The 20351-nt window shown below is 41.5% G+C and overlaps 1 protein-coding gene and 1 non-coding gene across 5 annotated transcripts in view; both read left to right on the forward strand.

The window, feature by feature from the left end:
* The window catches only part of Chek2 (checkpoint kinase 2), a 42032-nt gene that overhangs the window by 15364 nt on the left and 6317 nt on the right, over positions 1-20351 (forward strand). For 3 of the 4 annotated variants that reach the window (XM_046427308.2, XM_046427307.2, XM_046427309.2), the window contains exons 6-13: positions 2670-2778; positions 7049-7102; positions 12050-12111; positions 14172-14271; positions 17128-17214; positions 17933-18096; positions 18320-18435; positions 19589-19674. In XM_046427308.2, the coding sequence (XP_046283264.1) occupies positions 2670-2778; positions 7049-7102; positions 12050-12111; positions 14172-14271; positions 17128-17214; positions 17933-18096; positions 18320-18435; positions 19589-19674 (778 nt within the window). The remainder of the gene's footprint in view (positions 1-2669; positions 2779-7048; positions 7103-12049; positions 12112-14171; positions 14272-17127; positions 17215-17932; positions 18097-18319; positions 18436-19588; positions 19675-20351) is intronic. The other variant, XR_009225202.1, reaches the window with a different exon arrangement.
* On the forward strand, positions 1290-1364 carry Trnav-cac (transfer RNA valine (anticodon CAC)). The gene has a single exon. It is a non-coding gene; the product is annotated as a tRNA-Val (tRNA).

Consider the following 20351-nt stretch of genomic DNA (forward strand, 5'->3'; position numbering starts at 1 on the left):
ATGCACCATAGTCCAGTACCATGCCCCTATCCCCAGGCCTAATTCATCCTTTTAAATTGGTTGTACAATTTAGCATGAGACTCTAGGTGCAATTCCCAGCATGATAAAGGGTACAATTTAGTGATTTTTACTATATTCACAGAGTTGTGAAACTATCACCATAATCAGTTATAGAACATTTCTATCACTTTCCCCAGTGTATATTTCTGCACTGTTCAGAATTTGTACCATCTTGGGACATGAAGTAATACAACTGTTGAATGTAACCTTGGGCAAAGTTCTCAAGATTTTCAGATTCAGACCCTTTATGCTCTTAAAAATTACTGAGGAAAGGGCTGTGAATGTGGTTCAGAGGGAAACACTTAGCTAGCATGAACGAGGCCCAAGGTTTTATTCCAGGCACTGAAAAATAATTAAAAAATAATAAATAAACCATTAAGGAGCACAAAGAGCTTGGTTTGTGTGGCCTAAATCTACTGATATTTCCTGTACTAGAAGTTGAAACTGAGATCAGGCATGGTGGCGCACGCCTGTCTCCTAGCATCTTGAGAAGCCATGGCAGGAGGATCACAAGTTTGAGGCCACTATGGGCAGGTGTTCAAACAAAAACATGTACACAAATGTTTATAACAGCTTTATCACAGTGATGAATTCTCATTTTTTCATTTTTCTTTTGTTGCTTGTACTTAGAGTTTAAGGAACTATTCACAAAAGGTAGAAACACCCAAATAGATGTCTATCAAAAGATAGCTGGTTAAACCAGATGTGGTATTTCTACATAATGGTAGATCGTTCAGGTATAAGAAGGAATGAAGCTGGGGGCAGTGGCGCATGCCTATAATCCTAGCAGCTTGGGGAGGGAGGCTGAGGCAGGAGGATTGTGAGTTCAAAGCCAGCCTCAGCAATACAGAGGCGCTAAGCAACCGTGAGACCCTGTCTCTAAATAAAATAAAATATAGGGCTGGGGATGTGGCTCGGTGGTCAAGTGCCCCTGAGTTCGATCTCTAGTACCAAAAAAAAAAGAAAAGAAAGGAAAAAAGAAGGAAGGAAGTAGCCCGATGCTATGTTATGCCTGTGTGTGGCCTGAGTGTGTGTCCTAGCTCCCTGGGAGGATCACTTGAGTTATGGGTTTGAGACTAGCCTGAGTACCATAGTGAGACCCAGTCTCAAAAAAAAAAAAGAGAGAAAAAAAGAATAACGTGCTGATAGATGTTTCAAGGCCTAGATGAACCTTGAAAGCATATGTTAAGTGAAAGAAGCCAGACACAAAAGGCCACACACAGGGGACTGTGGATATAGCTCAGTTGGTGGAGTGTTTGCCTCACATGCACAAGGCCCTGGGTTCAATCCCCAGTACCCAAACATACATACATACATACATACATACATAAAGGCCACACAGGATATGACTTCATCGTTGTGACATATTCAGAATAGGCATATCAGTGGAGACAGCAGATTAGTGGTTGCTGGGGATGGGGAGAATGGGGAGTGACTGCTTCATTGTGTAACAGGTATGGGGTTTTCATTTAGGCTGATGAGAAAGTTCTGGAACTAGATGGTGGTGGTTGCAGAGCATTGTGAATATACTTCATGTGACCAAGTTGTAGACATAAAACAACTGGTAAATTGTCATGTATATTTAATAAAACAAAAAAGTGTCTTGGTAAACCCCTCACCTCACTCCTTCTGAACCAACGGTAGTTATAGTAGTCTAATAATCCACTTCTGGCAGATAATGGATAATTGATACTTTGATGGCTGTTACCTTGGGCTGAGCCAGACTATGGAGAACTGATCCTACTTAGGATTAAGAGTGTGTTGCCTGACATCCTGGATAAGCATTCCTTCCTTATTAGTAGTATCCCAATTAATTTGAAATCCTTTAGGAGAGCAAGCAGGTTAATTGTGCAATACTTTTGAATTTGATGTAGAAAGCAGTTCTTGCTAAATCAACTGTTTATGTCCACCTGCCCTCATACCCAAGGGCTTTATCTTTGAGCTACATCACGAGTCCTTTTTTATTTTGAGACCTCACTAAGTTACTGCAGGTCTTACTAATTCTGAGGCTGGCCTCACACTGTGATCCTCCTGCCTCAGCCTTCCATTGCTGAGATTACAGGCATGTGCCACCTATGCCCAACTCTACTTTCTTTTTTTTTTTGCTTCTGGTGCTGGGGATGGAACTCAGGGTCTTACACATGCTAGACAAGTGCTCTACCATGGAGCCAGCTCACCAGCCCCTCACTTTCCTTTTAAGACAGATAGTGAGGACAGAGAAATGTACCAACGAAAGTAATTCATGTACAGATTCTGTTTTCTTGTTTGGGGGGTTCCTTTTTGACCTGCGATGACTCTTGCAGTGGATGTCTCTGACTTCTGAGATAAATTTCTCATTTTTTTTGTCTTTCTGATCATTTCACAATTTGGGGCTGTAATAAGATTTATTCTGTATCAGCTCAGAACTGGTATTTGGAGCTGACTTAAGTGTGGTTGGATGCCCCACTTACCTTTCACCTTGGTGAGGTTTCACTGTGTCCTCTGAAAATAGGGACAGTAAAAGGGTTGTTTATACAGACTATCTTAACTTCTAATGGTAGAGGAAGATTTGGGCACGGTGGGTCTCATGATTAAAAACATCCCCCATATCACTCTGTTTTTCCTTTTAGTGGTGCTTGTGGAGAGGTAAAGCTGGCTTTTGAGAGGAAAACATGTAAGAAAGTCGCCATAAAGATCATCAGCAAAAGGAAATTTGCTATTGGCTCTTCAAGAGAGGCAGTAAGTACCTGGGTTTCTGGCTGGGTAGCTCTGCTTTTTCTTTTTTTTTGATACTGGGATTGAACCCAGGGGTGTTTGACTGCTGAGCCACATCCCCAGCCCTTTTTATCTTTTATATTGACACAGGGTCTGGCTAAGTTGCTGAGGCTGGCTTTGAATTTGCGATCCTCCTGCCTCAGCCTCCCGAGATGCTGGGATGACAGGCGTGCGCCCTTGCGCTCAGCTGCAGCTTTTTATAGCTTCTTCATAACATCCCCCAAATCATTGTGAGATGACTGTTTTCAGTCTCAGGAACAACTGACTGCTCAGACAGTAATTTGTGATTGTCAAAGAACATTGAAAAATTTAAGCATCCTTTGATTAATCTAGAAATTGTTACTTATAGATAATTTTGTTCCAATAATTTTTGATTGTTTATTCTAGTTCAAAGTTGTTGCAAGATTGTTTTTACCATATTTGAAATTAGAGAGTGACTGTTACAGTCTTATAGCTGTTTTCAGTTTTCCTTTCTCTTCTTTCTTGGTTCATATGAATTCATGTTTCTCAGTGGTTCAGTTGTGTAGTATTCAGCTGGGTATTCTGCTTTTCCATGAATGCAGGATAGCATAGACTTTTCCCTTAGCACATTCATCCCTTGTGATAACTGACTCTTCATTTCATCAACTTTTTTTTTTTTGGTGCCAGGGATTGAACTTGGGGGCACTCGACCACTGAGCCACATCCCCAGCCCTATTTTGAATTTTATTTAGAGACAGGGTCACTGAGTTGCTCAGGGCCTTGCCCTTGTTGAGGCTGTCTTTGCACTTGCAATTCTCCTGTCTCAGCCTCCCAAGTTTCTGGGATTATAGGCATGTGCCATTGCTCCTGGCTCATTTCATCAGCTTCTATCCTGATTTTTACTTTTGGTGTGCAGTCCTTTCAAAGGGTTAATTAAGCTACTCTTCTTTTTTTTTAATATTTGTTTTTAGTTGTACATGGACACAATATCTTTATTTTTATTTATTTATGTTATGAGGTGCTGAGGATCGAACCCAGGGCCTTGCGTGTTCAAGGCAAGCACTGTACCACTGCGCTACAATCCCAGCCCCTAATTAAGCAACTCTTATGTTCATAGCACAAATGAAACTTATTGAGGGTTATAGGGTTCTAATGAGAAATTAAAATAAAAACCTCAGAAAACCTCAGTGTGAGCCTGTCACGAGTGCTACACTCCATTCTGACCACTGATTTTGACAACAGAGGTCAAAAATGTAAAATCCCCAGCAACCTCAAAATAATGTATCATTGTGGCTCATTCTACAAATTGGTGATCTTCTTTCTGACTCCAAGTTTTGAAGTATAAAAAACCAGGAGGCAAAGAGCAGTAGCAGTGTATGTGTTTACCCAAGGCTGGTTTTTTACCCACGCCTTTCCCACCTCGTGTGACCCAGAAGGTACTGGGGTTGTCCAGTGTCAGCAGAAGAGCAGCAAGGGATGTGCAGATGTGCTTTGCCTCCTTTAACTTGAAGTTGGGAGGCTGTGAGGAGGACTCTGTAAGGTGCTCTGGATGATCCTGGGGACAGATTTGTAGACTTTGTCAAAGTCATCCACAAAGAAGGAGCTGTCCCAACTTATGATGATTTACTCAGCCGTTTCTCTGGTTGGTCATTTAGGTAATTCCTAGTTGTTTGCTCTTTTGGGTAATGTGCCAGTGAGTATCTTGTTATTTATGGATTAGTTTTAAATTTATTTTTCCTTTTTTTTTTTAATGTATTATTTTTTTATTTAGCGAGAGAGAGAGAGAGAATTTTTTTTTAATATTTATTTTCTAGTTCTTGGCGGACACAACATCTTTGTTTGTATGTGGTGCTGAGGATTGAACCTGGGCCGCTCGCATGCCAGGTGAGCGCACTACCGCTTGAGCCACATCCCCAGCCCTTTTTTTCCTTTTTTTTTAAAGATATATTTTAGTTGTAGATGAACACAATACCTTTATTTAATTCATTTATTTTTATGTGGTGGGGATCGAACCAAATGCCTCACACATGCTAGGTAAGTGCTCTATCTCTGAAGCTATATCCCAGCTCTGAGTTTCATATTTTTAAATTTTAAAATATTGAAATTATTTCTCCATAGTAGCTATTCATTTAAATTTTTTTTAAAAATAATTTTATTTTATTTATTCATTTTTTTATATGGTGCTGAGGATTGAACCCAGTACCTCACACATGCTGGGCAAGTGCTCTACCACTGAGCCCCAGCCCCAGCCTAGTAGCTATTCATTTTATTACATTTTCTGCAGTCCACATTCACTGTAGAGGTGAAGTAGCCAAATACATTGATTGATCTGTCCACATGTGACTGGACAAAGTGATAGAAAAACAGCCCCTAATAATATTTTTCTTTGTGGTCAATTGTTTCTGGGTGGTCTTATTATTATTATTTGTAGTGCTGGGGATTGAACCTAGGGCCTTGTGCATGTGAGGCAAGGACTTTACCCAACTGAGCTCTATCCCCAGCCCCTGGGTATTATATTTTAACATTCTTTAAAGATCTTTTTCTTCCCCTCGAGACAATGCTGTTCTTGCATAGCAAGAGGAATTTCCTTTCTGTGTTCCCTTTGTTATGGATCTTTTCCCTTGTGATTCTAGATTTGCTTCCCATTTTGGGGAGAAGAAAATATCTACCAGATTGTTAGAACTGAGAGTGAAATTTTACTTCTTAGTTTCATTCTTTGAGTCAAATTGGACTCTTTGTGACCTCTCTCTTTTCAGAGTATGTACACCCTGGTGTGGTAATGAGTAATGGATTACAGGAAGAGGCAGGCTTTAAAAATTAAACATCTGGGGTTTCTTAGCAGAAGTCCATTCTACATAAATATGTCACTTTATATCCTCTTTGCTTGTGGAGGGTGTAACCTGGGAAGTGGGGTTATTTAACTCAACTTGCTCTCTAATTTTGCGGGGGATGGGATGGGACAAGGTCTCACCATGTTGATCAGGTTGGCTTTGAATTCCTGGGCTCCAGCAGTCTTCCTGCCTTAGCTTCCTGAATAGCCGGGGATGTCTGGCTTCTCTCCAGTGAACATTGTCAGCTTATGGTTGAAGTTGGAACTTTTGTCTGCTCAGAAATTTTACCTGACATTTTTTTCATACAGTTTCATTAAACATCTGCTTCTTCATGGACTTCATTTCTTTCTTTCTTTATTTATTTTCTTCTTCTTCTTTTTTTCTTATCAGGGGCTGAACCCCAATTTTTACTTTTTATTTTGAGACAGGGTCTCACTAGGTTGCTTAAGGCTCACTAAGTTGCTGAGGCTGGCTTTGTGCTCATGAGCCTCCTGAGCCAGTAGGATTACAGGTGTGTGCCATCACACCCGGCTCTTTCATCATTTTTTTTTTTTTTTTTAATTTTTTTTTTGTAGTTGTTGATAGATCTTTATTTTATTTATTTATACATGGTGCTGAGAATCGAACCCAGTGCCTCACACATGCCAAGCATATGCGCTACCGCTGAGTCACAGCCCCAGCCCCCATCATTTTTAAAAAATATTTTTTAGTTGTAGTTGGACACACTACCTTTATTTTATTTATTAATTTTTGCGTGGTGCTGAGGATTGAACCCAGCGTCTTGCATGTGCTAGGCAAGCACTCTATCGCTAAACCACAACCCCAGCCCCTCTGTCATCATTTTTATAAATGTAAATAACTCCATAGTTAATGAGATAAGTATAGCTTACTGGCTACTGGTTACAGATGCAAACAATGGAAACACATTTCTCTGGCAGTGGAACTATGGGTAATGTCTTCCCTTTATTTTTTTAATAAAAAATAAAGGGAAGACATTACCCACAATATCTTTATTTATTTTTATGTGGTGCTGAGGATTGAACCCACTGCCTCATACATGCGAGACAAGTGCTCTACCACTGATCTACAGCCCCAGCCCATGTCTTCTCTTTTCTGAACCCTAGTTGCTCCATTTGTAAGATGGGGGTAATTATAGAATCCTTCAGTTGAGGATTATGAGGCTTATGTGAGATGATTCGAATGAATGAAGAGCTTAGCACAGGGCCTGGGCATTTATTGAATGCTTATAATTTGCGAAGCACTTTGCAGAATGACTTTAGGTGAGTTATTTAATTCATTGTATTTTTGGTCTGGGTTTCTTTGTATTAAATACAGCCTGGTTTGGATCTCAGGCAGTCAATTAAGTATAACCGTAACATTTTAAAAATATTGGCCATTATTGTTATTATTAGTAAACTCTAATGTTTTTCTGTTTATTAAAGGATCCAGCTCTCAATGTTGAAACTGAAATAGAAATCTTGAAAAAACTAAATCATGTAAGTATTGCTGTAAGACATGGCTCATATTTAAATTCATTTATCTCTAAATATGGAAGAATATCCTCCTCCTCCTCCTCCTCCTCCTCCTCCTCCTCCTTCTCTTGCCCACACTGGTCTCTTGAACTCCTGGGCTCAAACCTTCCTCCTGCTTCATCCTCATGAGTGCTGAACTGCATATGTGTGCCACCCTGCCTAGCCTGACTTATTCTTTTTTTTTTTTCCATTTTTTTAGTTGTAGATGAACACACAGTATCCTTATTTATTTCTGTGTTGTACTGAGGATCGAACCCAGTGCCTCACACATGCAAAGCAGGAGCTTTACCGTTAAGCTACAGCCCCAGCCCCCTGAGTTATTCTTGTAGAGAAATAAAATAAAATTATTCTATCTTATAGAGAATTGATCAACTGATTATGTTTCCAAAGACAATGCTAATTTTAGTAAATTTAATAGTACCTGAATTTTTAAAATATTTATTTATTTGGGTGGTAGTGGGGATTGAACCCATGGCTTTATTTTATTTCATTTATTTTAGGTTACTGGGGATTGAACCAAGAAGCACTCAACCCCTGATCCCCATCCCCAGCCCTATTTTGTATTTTATTTAGAGACAGGGTCTCACTGAGTTGCTTAGCGCCTCACTTTTGCTGAGGCTGGCTTTGAACTCACGATCCTCCTGCTTCAGGTTCCGGAGCTGCCAGAATTACAGGCGTGCACCACCATGCCCAGCCCAACCCAAGAGTTTTACACATGCTTGGCAAGCATTGTGCCATTGAGCTCCATCCCCGGCCGTTTTTTTGTTTGTTTGTTTGTTTTTGTTTAGTTGTAGATGGACACATATCTTTATTTTATTTGTTTATTTTTATATGGTACTGGGGATCAAATTCAGTGCCTCATGCATACTAGGCAAGCGCTCTGCCCACTGAGCCACAACCCCGGCCTGATCCTCAGCCCTTTTTATTTTTTATTTTGAGAGAAGCTCTTCCCAAGTTTCCCAGGCTGGCCTTGAACTTGTGATCCTGTTTCCTTAGCCTCTTGAGTAGCTGGAATTATAGGTGTGTGCCACTGTGCCTAGTTATACCTGAAGTTTTAACACCTTAAAATACATTTTATTTGGAGTGACCCAGATAAATCAAATAATGACAACATCCTATCCTTATATCTGATAAAAGTGGTGTGTCAGTCGCCTCTTTGGGTATAGATAGTTCCCTCTTTTGTACAATGATGACGTTGTCTCGATGAAGACTTTGGCTCAGTGTCAGCGGAAGGTGTGTCTCACTTGAAAAAGGTGAGAAGAAAAATTAGAATGTGGTCTGATCCTGCTTTTCTTTTTATTGGTTCTTTCAGTTTCCTCATTAATTCATGAGCATCATCCATGTCATAAGCTCAGTAGTCCCTGCACTTGAAACAAATCCTGTATTCTGTCTACTGTTTGACTATGATCATCTTATTCTGGTTTTTATTCTCTAAACAACGACAAAATTTCTTTCCTTATACCTCCCCAAATTCCTCAAAGAACAGGGAGAAACCAAGAACAAGAATACAATCATTACCTTGACAAAATACTTCCACAGGCTCCTCGAGAATCCTGTGCAAGGAGTGGTAACCCGTGGGAATCTGAGGGACTGATCTTCTTGCTTGGCTTTTTTTTAATAATTTTTTTAAACATTTTTGATTTTTTGTTGTTGTTGTTACAGATGGACACAATACCTTTATTTTAACTTTCTTATTTTTATGTGGTGCTGAGGATTGAACCCAGTGCCTCACACGTGTTGAGCAAGTGCTCTACCACTGAGCCACCAACCCCAGCCCCATCTTTTAATAATTTCTTTGTAACTTCTTCCATGTACTCTTTGAATTTTGTCTTTTGGTGGCGAGTGGAGGGCATGGGGTCTCTCTATATTGCCCAACCTGGCCTTTGACTCCTGGGCTCAAGTGATCCTCCTGCCTTGGCCTCCTAAGTAGCTGGGACTATAGTGTTGAACCCCAGCTTGCCAGGTCTTTTTTCCAAGAGCCTGGAAGCCTCTTTAAAGAGCAGAGCTCTCTTTAAGGCATGTGGGGTATGTTTAAAGTCCCAGTGACTCTTGTAATTCCAGTGACTTGGGAGGCTGAGGCAGTAGGATGGCAAGTTCAAGACCACCCTTGGGGGACTGGGGTTGTTGCTCAGTGGTAGAGCGCTTGCTTAGCATGTGTGAAGCACTGGGTTTGCTGCTCAGCACTACATAAAAATAAATAAACAAAATAAAGGTTAAAAAAAAAAAAAAAGACCACCCTTGGCAACTCAGTGAGACCCTATCTCAAATCAAGAATAGAAAAGGTGGGGGATGTAGCTCAGTGATAAGGTACCTATGGGTTCAATCTCCAGTCCTGCAGAGGGTGGTAGGGGGAAGAGCAGAGCCATCTAATTTTCTAGGGGTAGGATTGCATCAAACATACCCTTAAAATAAACACTAAGAATTCTCAGAGGAGTTTCTCTGATGTCAGATGATCCTCAAACATAACATATACAAATCCAGTGTCCAGTGCTGTTTAGAACGCTAACAGTTAGTTAGGTCCCTGTCATATTTCTTAGCAGTTTCCTGGAGCATTTGGAACCTTGGGAATTCAACATGGATCCATGGATAACATTTGGGTGTTTGGGGACAATGTCTCATGGCCCAAGAACCTGGCCTTAGGAGTCCAACACCGATTTGGTCAATTGTCAAACACTTAGTGGGCCAAGACTATCTTCTAGGCCCAGGCAGTGTTGAGCCAAGATGGAGCAGTTCACCCCTTCCTCCATGTCTTCTGTCTAGTGTGGAGACAGACCTGAGCTCACAGCTCATTTCTGCCGCCTCCTGGCTTTGAGAAGGTCATCCACTTTTCAGAGCCACTGTTTGCTCATCTGAGTAATGGAGATAATAAGGATACGTACCTCACAAGGTCAGTGTGAGACTTCTGTGGGTCTGCTCCTAAAGCTTTCAGCACAGAGAGCAGGCTGAGATCAAGGTCGTGAGCTGGATTCCTTGAGCTCTTTTCCCCGTGTGACTTAAGTGGAAAGTCTGGGTTAATAGTCTCTGGTTCCTGTTAGAGAGACACTTTTATGTGTGACAGCCCTAGCCAATGACCTTGGGTAGGAAAGACTAGAGGCAGTTGATTGCTCTGATTTTTGGGGACCTCTTTACATTCAGTCAGCTCTTGGCCCCAACCATTCCCAAATGATTAGGTCCCTGATATATTTCTTAGTAGTTTCTTGGAGCATTTCCTGCCCATTATTTGTTTATTTATTTAGTTGTAGATGGACACAATACCTTTATTTTATTTACTTTTTTATTCATGTTTATGGGGTGCTGAGGATTAAACCCAGGGCCTCATATGTGCCAGGCAAGCACTCCACCACTGAGCTACAACCGTAGCTCGCTGCACTGCACATTTTGATGCCAAGAGGAACCAAGCAGTTCCCATTTTCCCTTCTAATCTAGTCATCTTCTCCATTTATGAGTTTTCTTATGCTTCTCCTTTAAAAAATAATTTGGCCAACACATCACAAGTTCATAATCTAAAGAGTCAAATAGTATTAATAATTTTGCACAAACCAGCAACTTCTCATTCCTCTAATCCTCCTCTCCATAAATATTTAAAAACTCTTTCTTGGCTTTTTGCTAGAATTTGCCTCCATGTTTCTACATAATATGTATAAACCATTGTCTCTTGGTTTATCCACTTTAAATAGCCTGTTGGCTTCCTGTTATGGGATATGAAGATTTTAGCTGTTCTTTCTTTTCTTACAAGGAGTAGCCAGTATTTTATTTAAAAAAAATTTTTGTTGTTGTTGTTGATGGACCTTTATTTTATTGGTTTGTTTATGTGGTGCCAAGAATTGAACCCAGTGCTTCACACATGTGAGGCAAATGCTCTACCACTGAGCCACAACCCCAGCCTTGAGTGTTTTCATTATTGTGTAATAAAATTGCTCATGTAGAGTCAAGTAGTGTACAGGAGTGGGGAACTGGTTTGTTTCGAACTTGGCTCAGGATTACGACCTCCACCTCCCCATTAGCTGGGAATACAGGCATGTGTTGACAGCCACCTGAAGTTGGCTATGTACTGTGAAACAAAAGCTCTGCTAAGTATGAAGTCATAATATTAAATATGGACTTTTAAAAACGTACAGTACTGCTCCCTTGCCCTCAGTGTTCTGTGCTCTCTGCCGTGGTCAGAGGTCACAGCTCTCATCCACTGCGTCTCTGTCCCCTACCTCCAAGTGTGCTTAAAAATTCTTAGGAAATTACGGGGCTGCGATTGTGGCTCAGTGGTGGAGCGCTTGCCTGGCACGTGTGAGGCCCTGGGTTCCATCTTCAGCACCCCATAAAAATAAATAAATAAAGTAAAGGTATTGTGTCCATCTACAACTAAAATATAATGAAAAAATAATTTAACTTATAAAATTATTATGAAACTAGAATTTTCCTCTTTCTTTGGCACAATGGGAGGCTCTTGTCACATGGGGTCACACTCCCTTTGTTTCTAGAACTGGAGCTGGGTGATCTCTGTCTAGCAGCATGGCCTGGCTCTGCACCTGGCCTGCTTTTTCATTCATATTGCTCTTCAGAGTGTCACCCGGTTCCTTCAGTGCCTCTGTTTTAGGGCTGGAGGAGGAAGGCTGGGAAGAGACTGGCCTTTGTTCCTCGGTAGGACATCCTCATGTGAAACATGAACCCGCTCCTCACTGACATGGCAGGGTGTGGACTGTTTATTCCATTTTCTCACGGAGGAGTCGTCTGTCAGATTCCACACCCCCACCCCCAACTTCAAAGCTACCAGAATCAGTGGGCCCAAAGCCTGGGCCTGGGCTCCCCGACTCCCTGGGCAGATGTCTCAAATTCTGTGGCTTTTGTGGTTTCCTTCTTGGGAGTTTCTCACTTGTTTTCATTCTTTCCTTTCTCTCTCTCTTTTTTTTTTTTCAGCCTTGCATCATCAAGATTAAAAACTTTTTTGATGCAGAAGATTATTACATTGTTTTGGAATTGTAAGTAGTACATGTTTTAAACTTGACATTTTCATTTAAATGCTCAAAAGCCAACATAGACTTGAATGTAGACTTGCCTTGTTCATGCTGGGGACCCTCCCTGTAAGTATGTGGTGGTGGGATCCACAGTGTGTTTGCATGTCTAGGTAGTGTTAATTCTAGAAGTCGTGCAGTATTTCCACAGGCAGGTAGCAGGGGATTCTAGTCCCTGCATCTGAGTCCTGGGTTTAAACACTACTCTGCAGGTGACTAGTTGACCACCCATGGGTGAGTTTCTTTCATCCCTCTGAGTTTCATCTTCTTAGTGTTAAATGCAGATAATAGTACAGAGTCTTGGAGAAGTTTACATGCTATGAGGGATGGAAAGCCCTGCAGAGTACCTGGCACATGTGGGCGCTTGACATGGGGTCCCTGTTTTTTTGGTCTGGGGATTGAACCCAGAGCATTGAACTGCATTCCCAGCCCCTCTTTTGGGGGGGGAGGGTGGGAACCAGGGATTGAACTCAGGGGCACTCAACCACTGAGCCACACCCCTAGCCCTTTTTTTGTATTTTTATTTAGAGACAGGGTCTCACTGAGTTGCTTAGCACCTTGCTATTGCCGATGCTGGCTTTGAACTTACGATCTTCCTGCCTTAGCCTCCTGAGCTGCTGGAATTATAGGGATGCACTACCGTGCCCAGCCCCAGCCATTTTTATTTTTCATTTTGAGACAGGTTCTCACTGAGTTGCTGAGGGCCTTGCCTAATTGCTGAGGCTGGCTTCCAACTTGTGATCCTCCTGCTTCAGCCTCCTGAGATGCTGGGATTACAAGTGTGTGCCACTGTGCCCAGCTTCCACGTGTGTTGATGTTATTACTTTGAAAATATCTGCTTTCGGTGGTCCTTTCTACTTAAGATGATGGGATCTGGTGGCATGGTGGTGCCTAAGTATCTTTCATTATCTTGCTGCTTTACTTCGTGGTTAGAATGTCCTATCTTCTTTGGTATAACCAAAATAATTTCCTGTGTCATTCCTGGAAGAGGCCTGTCTTATGTCTATTCCTGCATAAATTCACATTTTTGAAGCAGCTGTTGTGACAGGCATGGGATGCTTTGTTCTTGGCTGAAAAATGGAGGCTATGCAGATTGAGTGGCAAGAGCAACTTAGCGAGACCCTGACTCAAAATAAAAAAATGAAACCGACTGGGGTGGTAGCTCTGTGGTAGAGTGCTCTTGGGTTCAATGCCCAGTGCTGCAAAAAATAAAATAAAATAAACAGCAATCCTGATTATAACCCTGGGAGAGATGAATGTCCTAGGGTTCTTCAGGGAATATTTGCTGTTACCAAATAGGAGATTGTTATCTGACTGGATCTGGTTGACCCAGTGAATAATGGTCATAATAGTACAGTATAGTAGCTGGTGTTTGTTAAGCCCTTACCTGCAAGCTAGGTTAGCACTTCCTGTGGACTTCATAATAATCTTACAGGTTACTTACATGTCACAGGTGGGTTTCTATTTTTAGACCCACTTTAAAGAAAAGGAAACTGAATCAGAGAATTCGAATAACATTGCTGAGCCCTGTGCCAGGTGCCTTACCTATGTCAATCATTTCTTTTATTTTATACCAACCATCACAGCAGGTGGTGTTACTCCCACTTTTTAAGCTTAGAGAGATTAAATAGCCCAAAGTCCCACAGCTAGGAAGAAGTGGAGTTGGGGTTTAGACCCGAGTTGACTTGATTGTAAGTTCTGGCTTGCTCTTCCTCATCACCTCCGAATCACGCAGGGTACGTGATAAGCGCGCAGGCTCCTGGGCCCACCTCCGGTAGTGAATCAGATCTTAAAGTATCCCAAGTATTACCAATTCCCACTGCACGTTCCTTCTTTCATATTCCGTACTTCTGGTGGGGACATCAGATTGTAGATGAACCTTATTAGCTCATTAGCTCTAATAATGTGAGTCAAAGGTGAATAAAAATGGCAACTCTGTGCTAGTCTGAATGAGTTTGCTCTGTCTTTTATACCATGCAAGTGAGTTTTCCTCTAGGAATGAACACCTTCCTTTGTCTGTGTTTTAGGATGGAAGGAGGAGAGCTCTTTGACAGGGTGGTGGGGAATAAACGGCTGAAAGAAGCTACCTGCAAACTCTATTTTTACCAGATGCTCTTGGCTGTACAGGTGAGAAAAATCCTCAGTTATTGTGCCAACCTACTTTCTGTGCGGTGCAATTACTACCTGGGTTAGGGAGAAACTGAGGGACTGAGAATTAAAACTCTGAAGCGATCCTGTGTTTGTTCTGTTCTTGGAAAAAACATCCTACCCCTTTGACTCAGATGACAAAGCTCTTGCTGTGAAGTTAAGAGACAGTAAGGAAGGGAACTAGAAAACCAACACCCCCCAAGTCTCCTCTCTTTAGCCTGGAGGTCTTCCTGGAGGGAAATTGATTTCTACCTGTTTTAGTCAGCTTTTTTACCCTGTGACTAAAAGACCTGACAAGAACAAGTTTAGAGGATGAAAAGTTGATTTGGGACTCACAGTTTCGGAGGTCAAAGTTCATAGAACACAGGCTCAATTACTCTTGGCCCAAAGTGAGGCAAAACATCATGGCGAGGGCTGGGTTGGAGGCTCCGTGGTAGAGCACTTGCCTATCATGTGTGAGGCACTGGGTTCGATTCTCAGCACCACAAGTAAATAAATAAAGATCCATCAACAAGTAAAAAATATATATTAAAAAAAAACCCACAAGCCATCATGGTGAAAAGGTGTGAAGGAGGCAAACAGCTCAAGACTTGGAAGCCAAGAGAGCTGTGCTCACCAGGGACAAAACACATACCCAGGGCATGCCTGCAGCGATTTACCTGCTCTAGCCACACCCTGTCTGCCTGCTGGTACCGCCCAGTAAACCCCTACTAGTGGATTAATGGTTGATTATTAGGTTAAGGCTCTCATAACCCAATCTTCTCACCTTTGAACTTTTTGTGTTGTCTCACACATAACACTTCATATCTAAACCATAGAACTACGGCTACCTTATCTTTGTAGAAAACCTCCTGTAAACTGGGACTGGGCACAGTTGAGGGGCCGGTGGGCAAGCTGGGGTGAGGGGGACGGGCATGCTCTTCCTGGCTCATTTACTCAGTTCCCTCCAGATGCAGCATCTTGGTCATGGGAGTGGACAGGTGGGTGAGGCATGTGCCTGGCCTTCTCTATTCAGTGAAAGTGTTGATAGAGAAGCTGTTGGTGGCACTTTGCCTTGAGGAATACCACCATTTTCCAAGCAGAATTGGTTAAGATTCCTTTTCTTGAAAACCTATTCATTGCAGTAAATGCAGTGGAGGGAGCAGATTTCTTATGGGGGGAGGGAGACTGGAAATTTAACTCAGGGGCACTTAACCACTGAGCCACATCCCCAACCCTTTTTTTCAGTTGGAACACACTACCTTTATTTTATTTATTTATTTTTATGTGGTGCTGAGGATCCAACCCAGGGCCTCACATGTGCTATGCGGGTGCTCTACTGCTGAGCCGCACAACCCCAGCACCCCCAGCCCTTTTTATGTTTTATTTAGAGACAGGGTCTCTGAGTTGCTTAGGGCTTTGCTTTTGCTGAGGCTGGCTTTGAACTTGTGATCCTCCTGCCTCAGCCTCCTGAGTCCCTGGGATTATAGGTGTGTGCCACTGTGTCTGGCTGGGAGCTGTTCTTGTATTGGGTGAGGATTGAGGGAGATTTTTCTGGGATAGGTCCACCTGGGTTTGGCCTTGAAGGTTTCATCAGGTTAATTTCCCACTGAAAGTGCCCAGAGGGACATCCAGAGCAGGCTGAAGTTCATGATCATAAGCCCCCCACCCCTCTGTCCAACCCCCCTTTTTTTGTTTTGTTTTGTTTTTCTGTTCTGGGAACAAGTGCTCTACCCCTGAGTTACACACCAGTCCTCAAAGTCTTTTTAATGGTGGCTGTCACCTACCTAGTGCTTATCTCCCTTATTGGTTTTTCCCCTTCTTATATTTACTGATCAAGAATATTACAGTGAGGGGCTGCGGCTGTGGCTCAGTGGCAGAGCTCTTGCCTGGCATGTGATCCTCAGCGCTGCATACAAAAAAAAAAAAAGCAAATAAAATAAAGGCATGCTGTCCATCTACAACTACCAAAAATTTTTTTTTAAAAAAGAATATTACAGTGGATTGAGTATATGGAGCAATTGCTATGAGACATTTTTAGTATATATGTAAATATATCATTTTGATGGAATTTTTATGTTTATTTTGGTATGTTCTCAAAATATTTTATATCACTCATTTAAGTTTTATTGAATTAAATACCTAATATTTCTGCCAATGTGAAAGGATATGTGTTTTCTTGAATTGTGAAATGCAAGCTTTATTGTCTCAGTTGCTGTTTTTGTTTTTTTAGAGAATTGTGAAAGTTTACTGAATGCTGTGATTAACTTCTTAATATTCTCCGTCCACCATAAAAAAGAGCAGTGTAGTTTTTGCAGTTGACCTCACGTTAAAGATAGAGTCTGATTTCCTGAGGGAAGTATTATTCCTTTTTTCAGTAATTCTTCTAGGATAGGCTTGGTCCCATTTCAGAGGCGAGAATAATTAGAGTTTTCTGGAAAAATTCTGTATTGTCCCTTAAAGAGAGATGGGATACCATTCTTTCTCTTCCTAAATGAGATAGAAAGTGTTCTTTTCTGGTAGTCATCTTTCATAGGTAAGAACATTCTTAAGACAAATCTACACACACACACAAACACGCATGCACACACATACACACACACGATAATGTAGTAGAAAAGAGAGAAAAGGAACCAGGTCCTTGACTAAATTGTGACTAGTGTTGACCCCACTCTACTTTTGAAATTCCATTTATAAGTCACTGAAGTCTATCTTCTTCTTAAGTCTATCTTCTTTATCTTCTTCAATGTGGGCAGGTTTTAAATGACCAACAAAATTGATTTCACATTTAGAAGAAAAAAAAAAGGACTTCCTAGAAAATATAAATCTAAGGGCTATGCCTTCCTTTCTGTGTAGTACCTTCACGAAAATGGCATTATACATCGGGATTTAAAGCCAGAGAATGTTCTACTGTCATCTCAAGAAGAGGACTGTCTTATAAAGGTAAAAGTTATGTTCTGTATGTGAGCATTCTGGTAGAAACTGTCTTTTAATTCCTCGTGTGAGGGAGCAAAAAAAAAAGACTGAGAATCTGATTTTTGCACTCAGCATTTGTTGTAGAGATCAGGTGATATCCTATCTCTCTGGAGTCTAATGAGCATTTATCAGCTCCATTGTATACAATCCACCTTTGTGCAGAGGGGTCTAAACAGATGAATGAATTACATATCCTGCCTGGACCTCTTTTTCAAGCTTCCTTTTAGAATCTTCTGTTAGAATTTAAAAATAAATAAGAAAATAAACTATATCTCAAAAGACCCAGGCTGCATCTCTGAATCTGAGGGTGGCACCCAGGTGCAAGAATTTTTTTCAACCTCCCCAGATATTCCACAGTTAATCAAATTTGAGAGCCTAGGGTCTAAGAAGAATAGTGTAACTAACTAGAATCCTCGGGTGTTTGTCATAGGGATCACAAACTTTCTATAAGGTTACAAAGAACATAGGTAAACTGGAAAACCTAATTCTTGAAGTTCTTAAGTTAGGGATTTTAAGCAAAATTTAGTATTGGAACTTGCAAGCCATGAGTTTGCAGACTTCAGATGAACCTCAGGTATGAAGCACACAATGAAAGCTGATGTAGCTGATGTGGGACCAGCAGACTATGATACTCTTTTTATTTTAGGACATTGTTAAAAATTATTCCTTTTGTCCTTAATTTTAGATTACTGATTTTGGGCAGTCCAAGATTTTGGGGGAGACCTCTCTCATGAGAACTTTATGTGGTACCCCCACTTACTTGGCTCCCGAGGTTCTTCTTTCCATTGGAACTGCCGGGTATAACCGTGCTGTGGACTGCTGGAGTTTAGGAGTTATTCTTTTTATCTGGTAAGAAAAGTTTTCATTGCTACACAATCTGGTTGGAGGTAATTAGATGAAAGCATAACCATATTCAGGTAGCAAGGTCATGTTTCATTTAGGTCACTTTTCGACCACTGATTTAAAGAAAAACCTGCTTTTTCATGATTCTGAAACCAAGAAATCTGTATATCTGAATGCCTCTGAGAATGCCATTTGATTTCTTTCCCTTTTTCTCTCTACCAATATAAAGCCTTAGTGGGTATCCACCTTTCTCTGAGCATAAGACTCAAGTGTCACTGAAGGATCAGATCACCAGTGGAAAATACAACTTCATTCCCGAAGTCTGGGCAGATGTTTCAGAGAAGGGTATGGATACGAAAAGGGTTAAGAATATGTGGTTTACTACGATGTGGGTATGCTCTTGGTGGGAGTGTCTTTTCAAACTCTGTGGTGTTTTCTCCTATTAGTCTGTTCTAGTTTTGATTAGTTTTTACAGAATTTGAAAATTAGAACAAATGATCAAATTGTTCATTCAGCACATTGAGCTCAAGTTCCTAGTCTACTGTTTCCTAGCTGTGTGACCTTCAGCAAGTTATTGAACTTCTCTGAGTTTCTATTTTCTTTATTTGTAAAGATCCTCCTCTGATAGTCCTCACCTTAAATTAAATGGTTTTTCTGAGTGCTAAGTGTAATGTACACAAGTGACTGGTACCTATTTTAGTGTGCAAAAGAATAAGTAACTTTTTAGTTACAAACTTTCCTTTGAGTTAGCCCCGTATAAAAAGCTCAATGTAAGTTACTTTGTATATTTTTAAATTTTTTTTAGTTGTTGATGGACCTTTATTTTATCCATTTATTTATATGCGTTGCTGAGAATCGAACCCAGTGTCTCACACATGCTAGGCTAGTGCTCTACCACTGAGCCACCACCCCAGCCCCTTACTTTTTTGTATTTTTATAATTTAAAAATGTAACCTTATAATTTTCAGAAGAAAAAGTGGAAACTTAAAACTAAATATCCAGTAGTGTAACATAGGTGATCGTGCTAAGCATGGGTGCTCTTTAAGGAATAATATTATTGCAGTATACAAGCCAGCCTTCATTGCTTGCTGGAGTAGTCAGGCTTTATTTCTGACAAGCCAGATTTTCACAGAGCCCCTCTTTGGTTGAGGGACTCTCATTACCAGTCCTGGGGTGTCAGGGAGAGTTGGTTGTAGCATTTTGAATATCTCAGAACTGGGTAGAAGGTCAGTTTAATTAGTTTGAGTCCAGCAACAAGAGAGGGAGCAGGGAGCTAAGAAGCTGTGTCCCAGAGGGGGAGATGGGGAGCATCATCATCATTCCTGGTGTTTAGAGTCCTCTGCACACAGGGAGGAGGACCTGGGGTCCTGCCCACTGTCTGCTGACTCCATAATGATCTCTTTCTGGATGGTGGCCTGTCATTCTGCATACCTTAATATTGCTGATTGGATGTGTTTATCCTTTTCACTATAGTTTGCCAATTCTCTTGTTACCTTAGCTCTGGATCTCGTCAAGAAGTTGTTGGTCGTGGATCCAAAGGCGCGGTTTACGACAGAAGAAGCCTTAAGTCACCCGTGGCTTCAGGTGGGTGTGGGGCAGTACCCACTTGCATGAAATGCACAGGGAGCTCTGAGCTAGGTGAGGAAGAGGATGGAAACATAACCTTTGCAATGTTGGGTCTGTTTTAGGTTGAACTGTAGGTTCACCCAACAGGTGAGCTAGGCTGGGCTTCATTCCAGCCATCTTTCACCTTAAATAAGGGAGGATGGCAGCCTCCCTGGGAAGAATCCAGCCATTTCTCAGTTCCATGTGATTGGGTATGAAGGGTCTCACTTCTTATTCCTGGTGAGTAGGCTTGCTGTATTGCAGGCTGACACCTGCGTCTTTCAAGTCTGCATTACTTCTCTGTTCTTGCTGGGAACTGTGGCTGCCATTAGATCGTGCATGGACCTCATTCAGAGTTGCCAGAGTTGGAAGTCTTTAGTGGATTTGTCAGATTCATGTTTGGTGTTAGAATTAGCTACAGCAGTGGGGAGGTTTTTTTTTTTTTTTCTTTTTGTACCGGGGATTGAACTCAGGTGCACTTGACCAGTGAGCCACATCACCAGCCCTGTTTTGTATTTTATTTAGAGACAGGGTCTCACTGAGTTGTTTAGCACCTTGCTTTTTTCTGAGTTTGGCTTTGAACTTGCGATCCTCCTGCCTCAGCCTCCCTAGCTGCTGGGATGACAGGTTTGCACCACTGTGCCCAGCCAGGCAGG

The sequence above is a fragment of the Marmota monax genome, unplaced genomic scaffold (assembly GCF_021218885.2).
Source record: "Marmota monax isolate L192 unplaced genomic scaffold, Marmota_monax_Labrador192_F-V1.1 WCK01_AAM20220418_F8-fsc00177, whole genome shotgun sequence".
NCBI classification, from domain to species: domain Eukaryota; kingdom Metazoa; phylum Chordata; class Mammalia; order Rodentia; family Sciuridae; genus Marmota; species Marmota monax.